At 44.5% G+C, this 9123-nt stretch overlaps 1 protein-coding gene across 3 annotated transcripts; it reads left to right on the top strand.

Moving 5' to 3' along the window:
* The first annotated feature begins 307 nt into the window (after window positions 1-307).
* On the top strand, window positions 308-4638 carry LOC107272135. 3 transcript variants are annotated; one of them, XR_001538830.2, is made up of 3 exons: window positions 308-1132; window positions 1928-2248; window positions 2311-4638. XR_001538830.2 is itself a non-coding variant. In XM_015748966.1 (2 exons), exons 1-2 carry the CDS (start codon window positions 2017-2019, stop codon window positions 2409-2411), a joined length of 333 nt encoding a protein of 110 aa, XP_015604452.1. In that variant the 5' UTR covers window positions 1661-2016; the 3' UTR covers window positions 2412-4638. The 3 variants fall into 3 exon arrangements, 1 of the variants encoding a protein (XP_015604452.1); XR_001538833.2 differs by lacking the exon at window positions 308-1132 and adding an exon at window positions 1139-1631; XM_015748966.1 differs by lacking the exon at window positions 308-1132 and having other exon boundaries at window positions 1661-2248.
* Window positions 4639-9123: the final 4485 nt, after the last annotated feature.

Here is a 9123-nt window from a genome sequence, read left to right as displayed (position 1 = left end):
TTTTCGTGCCTTGATGCACCGGTGGATGCGCTTCATCCCCGGCCAGTGCACTACATGGCCCTGGGGTCGATAGTCTGAACTGCAATTACCAATTCTGCCGGTGCCCCGAACCTTCCTTGTCGCTCGGGTGGTGACGGTCGGCTCTTTTCCTGCGGCTTCTTTCTCTCTTAATTCCCCTAGGTCCTTACCACAGTCCATTCCGAATCGCAGTCCGGGGAAAGCCAAGACGTCAAAACCCCAAAATATCAAAAGCCAAAAACTCGCGATAATACTAGCAGCAGATTCATGTTGGACAGTTCACAACGAAGTGGGCCCCCTTTCGGCCCCCTGCCCGAGGACTCCCGAAGAATTCCGAGTTCGCTCGAACTCCTGCGATCGCTCTCGCCTCGGTCCTATCATTTCGGCGCTCGCATTCCGCCAGTGTCCGGGCGGCGCCGAACTTACCCGAGTTCGCCCGATCTTCGAACTCGGCGCTGCCGGTTTCTCTCCCCGGCTTCTCCTCGCCCAGATCCTCCGTCGTCGTAGACAATCTCTCGGCGGCTTTCACCGGCGACACGGTCTCCGCGCCCCTATCCTTCTTATGTAACGGGCCATCGCGCGGACGCCATGTTACAATATATATCAGTTAGCCATGCAAACAAAACATGTACAGATGCATAGGGCTGCGTCATAATTCAAGTAAACGAGGTATAGCCACTAGCGATCGTATATCGATGAAGATCAGACAGAGTCGAATGACGTTATGCTGAAAGTGACATCAGTTTCATTTTGAGACGACTTATTTACGTATAAGTTCGTAAGTAAATGGCATCTTAATATGGAACTGACGTGGCGGCGTAATAGCTCAACATACGTAAGGTCAACCAATCGGAGAAGACAGAGTCCGGTGACGTCACTGTCTAAATGCGCAAAATCGCTAGTGGCTATACCTCGTATATCTGTGTGATGGCTGCGTAATATATATGTGTATACATATACAATGTAAAAATTTGAGAAATTTACTTATTCCGCTCTGACATCCTTGCGGGGCTGTTCGCTGTTGGAGAAGGAACGCACTCCTTACGTCGTCACGCTAGCTGCTCAAGTTCAGTGCAAATCAGACCAGAAGACGCGACACACTCTGCGGACTCAGGTGCGTTTATTTTTTGTATTCCCTATCTTCTTCAGAAATCTTTCTTTCTGCGAACTGGCAAACCTGCTGCCGGGATTAGCAGGAACCAAAATTCTTAGTGAGCAAAGAGTGCCGAATGATTTCGAGCGAGTACCTATTCTCGAAATCACACAGCACTACGCACGAAACATTCGCGTAGCTTTCGGTTTCCACATCGAGTGGGTCACCGTATGTTGTGGGAGCGCGACGATCGCTCGACCGCGAATGTTACACTGAACAGTGTCTAGGAGTTGCGGAAATAGAGTCCCGGAGCACGCATTTGGACTTATGTTTAGTTCAGTTCGCTTCCGAAAGGCGCTAATAATAAATTCCAACGTCGGTGCTAATCCTCGTGCGAGTTCGCTCGACAGTCAAGCCTCGTCGAGGACGGACGAAACGTGGTCGCTCGCATTTGACGTCTAGTCGTACGACCGTTTATCGTTCGTCAGTGGAATCGCAGTTGGTTGTCCATTCTCAACTGGTAAAGACCTTCGATATTTGTATGTGGGTGTCAAGAACTGTGTTAAAATTGTACGCGTAACTGTGAACGACTGAATCACTTTCGGCATAGCTACTGGACTTGTCTAGACGTGTTTAATTCATACGATCGAATGCACGCCCATTTGCTCCTACTTAGTCGCGTCCCATGTAAACGCATCCTTATGCCATGGCAATGGTTGTATTTTATGTATATTATCAATTAATTCAACCTATACGTCTATACTGACATCTTTGACGACCTAACCTCCATTTAGCTATTTACGTACGTGTTCACAGTAGCGTCGATCAGTGCCATCAGGAATTAATTTAGTGTACAAACACGTGTTTGATTACTGGATATACTGTATAAAGGACGTACATCAGCAATGGATCCAAGGACAAAAACGTCTGCACCTTCTTCGCCTCCGCAGCATGCGGTGCCGCTATCGACATTCAACCAAAGCGGCCCGTATTACCAACAAGCCGCGGAACCACCTTTTTATCAAAGACCTTCTTTAACGGATTCTCTTTTACCACCATTGCAAAGCCAAACACGCAATATTGTATTCGTCCAGCAAGATCCGGTTAGAGGATCGTTTCGGAAGAGGAATAAAGTTGGTGAGTTAAATATCGTGTTATGGATTGACATATTTGATAAATTTTTTATTTTTTTTTTTCAGTACTCACTCTTGCCTTCGTTGTTCTGACAGTGCTATTTATAGGAACGATCGTTGCTTTTATGCGGCGTCTCTCGGATGCTAAGCCGATTACCGACTTATGATGATCCTGTTCTATGGTACTCCGAATTCGGTAGTGACGAGTCTCTAGAATTTACGATTACTTTTATTCTAAAGCTAAAGATCGGCGCACAGTGAAACTTGAGCTAGTTTGTCTCGTAGAGACATGTAAGTCACGTGAGGAACCAATCAGATACGAGAAACGATCACGACGTTTCTCTCTCTCTTTCTCTCGGTTACAGGTTAGGTTAAATTCATGCGTGCGCATCATTTCGGTTTTTAAGAAAGATGAGCACCTCTCACATTATGCTAAACTTGGGTGGCTCAAGGACAGTCAAAAATATCTACTAGCTACGCCAGTGTATGTGCAAAGTTCTAGAGACGGGAATTCCCACTTATGTTACACTACGCGTCGGAGACTGGATGGTCTGGTAAATTCACGACATCGCACTGAATTCTGTAGATACTTTTTTACAATATCCGCACCCCTGTTCTGGAATTCCTTGCCGAATGAAATTAGGGAAGCTCCCTCGCGTAGGGCTTTTCAGCGTTACTTCGCAACTTTATAATTGACATGTGAATTTCTTCGTATCACTATTATTATTATTGGCACTGTGTTATATATATACTAATCAACAAGTTATAATGCTAGGACCGTTTATATCCTCCCTTAGTACATCCTAAATACACTGTGCTAGGCAGCTAGGCGTCCCGGAGGGATAACGAAAGACGAGCGAGTAGGAGGGCAGATGCATTAGAACTTCAATCTGGCCATTACTGTTTTTTTTTTCCTAATAAAAAAAAAGTTATTCTTACTCTTTAAGCTGAGTGTATAGTATTTTGTGAGATAACCCTCACACTTGGGATCGTAAATCACGATTTGTATAACGAGTACTAATTTGTCTTTCCATATGGTTGCGATACATGCGGAGTAAAAAATAGAGACGCACGCGAGGACGCAGTAGAAGACAGTTATTCTGCAATAGGAGGGGCAAGTATAGCGCAGCCAGACAATAAGGACGGCTTCCATGTAAGCGACAGCTTAGAACGGTTAGGTTAGGTTAGGTAAGTATAAGTAATAGCACATACATCGTGAGCATAACGGACGTCACACACATGGTCCACGCTGGACCATATATGGGAGCTTTCGTTATTGGTGAAATAAAAGCCCAGCGAATGAGTGATCATTTGAAAGTGGAGCGGCTCGAAGTAAGCAAAACTGGTAAACAATCGACGGGAGAGTCGTCGCGACGCTAAGGGACAGTAGTAACCGACGCCTCCGTAAACGCTAATGAATTTCACTGAATAACCACCAGATGGAACAGGCGAAGAGGATACTCAAGTTACGATCAAAGGACGAGAAGTCATCTCGTTTGCGGTCTGAAGGCAGCAGCGATTACTTAATGTGCATATACGATACCGCGAGCTTCGTTGTAATAGGGAAATTAGCGATTCACTTCAAGGGATGTAAAATTCTACCGTGCTAATTATCCGCGTAGATTTCAGAAGGGTGAGCGGATATCGATAAGGGGCACTTGCGAGGAAAAATAAAAAACTGTAGCACAAGGGTGAATCAGGATTGGTATCAGTTCCATGTATATAAGTCGCCAATAAGATTTCAGTAAATGAGATCAATAATTTGCGCAAAGAACTTTATCCGGGAAGATACCTGTAACCTGGATGGAAAGGAGAGGCGAAATTGCGGAGGAAGTGAATCGAAGGTGGCTGCTAGTCGAGGATGGCTGACTGCTACAGGGAAATAGCTACTTCGCGGCAGAGGGAAAGAGAAGAGAAGCAAAAGCTGGAAGGAATTTAAGGAGGGGAGAAGAAAGAAGCTAAGGTGAAGAAATTTAGGAAAGGAAGAGGCTGCGGATGGAGGAAGGACTTCGATTCGCACTAATCCCTGGCGACATAGCTTAGATTGCAGATGGGGAGGATCGGGAATGGATATAGGGCCTGGAACAGGGAGAGTAACGACATTATTGTTATCAAGACGGAGATGCGTCTAAAGCGAACACCGATCGCGATACGTATATCGCGGATGCTGCGAGACGCGCGACAAGATGAAAATAAAATTACAGACTCTTGCGCTCTCTCGCACTCTCTGCGCCACTCAATTCGATTCCCTCCGTCCTCCCTGCACTTACAGCCACACTCTTGTCCCATCAGCTTCACCAGCAACGACAGAAGGAACCCGCCGCTGCTTTCTTCCCTTCGACAACTCCGGAACTAATAAAGATTCGGCCTTTAGAAAATACTCTCTCCACCCTATATAGTCTCGTTCTCTTCTTCTCCCGATTCCCATCGTACACGTAGGTACCGCCATTCTCATTTCTTTCGCCTTCATCCATCATCTACTTCCATAAAATATCTATACATATATATATATATATATATATTTGATCGTTTCTCTTCGACTCTTCAATATTTGTATCACTTTTCTTACGGATACTAAAAATAAATTTGATATTGAAAAAAAGTCATTCGATTTTGCAATCTTTCACACCAATTCGTAGTTAAATAATTTCGTATAACTATTTACTTGGGAACTTGATCGTCTGTTATCTAATTACTTAGCAGCGTATGAAGGCTGCTGTGTTTTCCTTCAGCCATTACTCCAGGGAAACTGCCGGAGGCCCAGAAAGTAACAAGTTGATTGCACGAGCGTCGAAGACAAGGCAGGTAATTAAGGGCGGTACAAAGGCGCGACGCCGTAACGCGCGCGATAACGCAACGCTTCGGTGGACTAAAGTGGGACTCTCCCTCCCTCTCTCTCTCTCCCCCGCCCCCCTCCTTCGTTTCTCCACTTCAACCCCGTCACCATCGACATCCACTTTTCGTTCAAAGAGACTCTCAACTAGGGACCCTAGAAGTACCGGAAAATGGAGAAGAGAGGAGTGAAGAAATGTTAGGCACCATCAGGGAAATTGATGGAACCGACTATAACGTACGAATAGGGTATAGATATCAGAACTTATCCATATATATATATATATATCTATATGATACTGAAAAGATATCCAGGAATCCTGGAACATTATATACAGGGAAACGATATTCGGGAACCATGAGATACCTGAGAGGGTGATTTCCTGTCGTAACGCGAGGGTGGCCGGTTTTTGTCGCGACGCGCTTTTTGCAAGGAGATATTGGATTTTGGCGCAGACTAATAGCATCGCCCGTGCGCGTAGGCTTAACGTTTTTACTAAGCCTTTTTCTGATAATTAATGTTTGTCGGATTGGCCCGATGGGGGCCAGATTAATGATCATTTTACCCGTTTGCCATTACATTGGAAGAAGTGCGGGGAAGAGAAAAAGGAGGCACGGCTTTGGCTGACGGAATGGGGAAAAAAAAAATTGTCCAACCTGGAAGTAAAGGGTGTCGCATGATCCAATGGGTACCCACGACATAGGTATGTATATATATATCTACTTTTCGCACCCTCGTCGAAAATACCAAGCCTGACCTCCAACGCAACCACCATAAGCACTGCCCGCTCGAGTTCGCCACTGCTGCCATCCGTGGAAAAGAAAATCATTTTTCACCTACCAACCCCTTGCTTATCTACTTCGTTTTACGCATGTCGGACTTAACACTTATGTCGGTCCTACGTGCACGCTTGATGCCGGTTTGTGTTCCAGTGTCTCGGCAGGTCTGCGCCCTTTCTAGCGTGTGAAAAATTAAGGTGCTTTCACACGAGAACTCTGTTATCATTCTAGCCTTAGAAACTTACGCTCAACCAAGACTGAATTGTCGCTCAACTTTTTTTTTCGATCGTATCCGTCCAATCATTGCACCACAGGCCCATATCGAACGCTATTGAAAAATTAGTAAATAAAAAATATGATTTTTTAATTTTTCAAACTAAAATTTTTGTTTCAATTATTCGACTGACCTATCGCACAATAATTTCAAGTCTATGCGATCCCGAGAACCAGGAATAAATTTACTTTTTAGAAATTTTCGTAAAACAGACTCGAGTCATCGTCATGAATCAGGTTCGAGTCTTACGTAAAATCGGGAGATAAGCAAATAAGAATAAATAAAATAATAAATGTAGAAATGAATGTTAGAAGGTAAAAACATTCAGTCTCTGAACGTCTGACACGGCTAAGTGGATAAAGCCCATTTAAAGGCAGACAGGCGCGTGGATAATTCTCGGTCCACTCAGCGGAAGCTGGGAAAATTCAAGCTTATACCAAAGTGCGTCAGGCTTAACGGATAAACGTTATAGGCGGAAACAGGGAAGTCCACGAAGACGGCAGGACCGTTGACTATCATGCTCGAAGGAGCTTCAGCGAAATTAGTTATGATATGAGAGAAGATCGTCTATTCGTCCTGTTGGATGCTGCGAGGTATGTAAGCATAACCGTGCTTAGATCTTACGATGCAGTTCCAAGGGATCAGGACGGGAGCTCCAGGCGTACAGATAAGGACTTGGCGGAATAGGTAGCTACCCTCCAGGATCTCCTAAAGCGATTTCCTCCAGGATCAGACTATTTATTGCTGCCTGTTGCCCGACCTCTCTCGCCCTCAGTCACCTTTGCCCCACTGGTATTGCGGCACCCTCTACCCTCATTTACGTCTATTCCAAGTAGCGTCGCTTTTATAAAAAACAAAATTGACAAAATCAGCGTAACTCTCGTAAAAGCTATTTTCGATGCTGAGACGAGAATAAAAAAATTGCTCCCGAAGATTAGATACGTCACGTGACCACGAATAGAAGTTATTCGAGCGTTTTATTTGCCTGAATCTCGCAGGTTTTGATCAGAGGGTCAGGTTTGAGTCAATGTTTGTCCCGGTTTACGGTTGTCTCTTCTGATGTGATTAGATTTCGTCCAAGTTTATAACCCGTAAAAGAATCTGCCTCGGTTATTCTCTTCTCTACCCCTGTGCAACCTATATCCAGCCGGTTTGATCCCTTTGCCATGCATCGCGGGTAGCGAATGTTTTGCGATCGATCGGGTCCTCGTGCTCTCTGGGGCTTTGAGGGGCTGATGGGTGAGGTAGTATATGAGAGGACCAGTGTCGACCTCAGAGAGTGACTTTTTCTCGGAGAAGATCCACATCCATTGGTACGCATAAAATAAAATTGAGGACGCGACTCGTTCTTTGCGAAAATCACGCGTCATTGCCATTTTTTTGGATATCAAGTACAATTCGCATAGCTGCTACTTGCTCGCATAAATGTTCACTGTTTATATATATATATATATATCGCATCCAAAAAAAGTGACAATCACAGAGAATCAATAAGACGTTCGAGCGGAAGTTCGTGATGCATTAAAAAAAATTCATAAGGTGGTAAAGGGTGGAAGATTACGGAATGGCTAATAAGAATGATCGCAACCTCTTAGGAATATTGGGTAAAGAATTTCCCAAGTACGTAAATTATATGCGAGTTGGTTTTGTTATCTTATCGTAACGCGGCGGTGTCTCGATAATGAAGATGCTAATGAAGCTACTCCTATTGAATTAATTGCCCTAAATGGCTAGAAAATTTCGATCCACTTCATGAGAAAGTTGGCGAGGTAGAAGTGGATGAGGTTGATGGGGCCGAAGGTAAGGGAGAGTGTCTGGGTAGAGGCAAAGAGCATTACGTAATGGTTGGGTTATGCATGGATCGTAGAAATTTCACGGGTTATTTGATTTTCGTCGCATCCCCTATAAAATAGTGGTTTTCGTACATGTATCAAGCCACCCTACTCGGCTCCCTTGTACTATACATAACACAGGTATAGACGAGGGGGCGGTGATATCAGGGATGAATTTTCGAATATTTCAGGGCTTCGTGGAAACCCATTTCCAAGGACCACCCCTAACTAGGCAAGAACTTAATCCAACGTAAGCCTCGAAATTTGCCAAAGGAAATGTGCACTCTATAAACTAATATGTGTATCATGGCGAAGGAAGTCGTGGAGGTTCCAGGGACGTAACTAGGGCCAAGGGCATTTAAGTTAAAAGGGGTTACATAGAAAGGGTGATAGTAAAGGGTGGCTGGCCAGAACGTGCTCACTCACCGACCAAGGCGATCACTTCTCGCTGGTAATATAATCCTATATATATATATATCTATATATATATATATCAAACAGCCAGTACTGAGAAAATACGATCGATACGCGCACGAGATATCGAAGTGGTCGATAGGGGTAGTTTTGAAAAATAAATTTTTAATAATTATAAAAATATACATGACAATATATTCGTCCAGAAGGATATAAATGTCAGCGACACTGTAACAACCCTCTTAGGCATATCTCCACTGACTGGGCAATAAGTAAAACAACCCCTATAAGAGTCGGCCATTAACTAAAGTTACGTTCAAGAGTCCCTCAGGCACTTTAAACTATTTGCTATGTTTGTCTCGCTCTCGACTAGCTATAGGTATAGAGACTGTAAGAGTGCCATAGTGTAAGTGCAGATGGGTCCAGGAGCCTCAAGAGTAAGTTGCACGGATGCAGTAACGGGCCGACTATGCAGAGTGACAATCTTTTGAAGTAAAGTGTGTCTAACTACCCCTAACTTCTAAGCCGATTCTATCTGCATAGAAAAAACATGTGCGACTGTAGTTTCTGCAGAGGCAAAATTGTATATACAGTATACAAGGACAGAAGAAGCCGTGCTCTACGGGCACGGGGAAGAACGTGCCCGGTTCTATGCGCTAGAACTACCCTCTAGGTCTCCTTGTCGACGTACATAAACGACCACCCTGTATGTACCCAGCTATGTACACCCTCCCCCCCCCCCCCCCC

This window comes from Cephus cinctus, unplaced genomic scaffold, assembly GCF_000341935.2.
Source record: "Cephus cinctus unplaced genomic scaffold, Ccin1 Ccin1_scaffold1109, whole genome shotgun sequence".
Taxonomy (NCBI): Eukaryota; Metazoa; Arthropoda; class Insecta; order Hymenoptera; family Cephidae; genus Cephus; species Cephus cinctus.
Note: the sequence above shows the minus strand (reverse complement) of the source record. Positions and strands in the feature narration are given on the sequence as shown.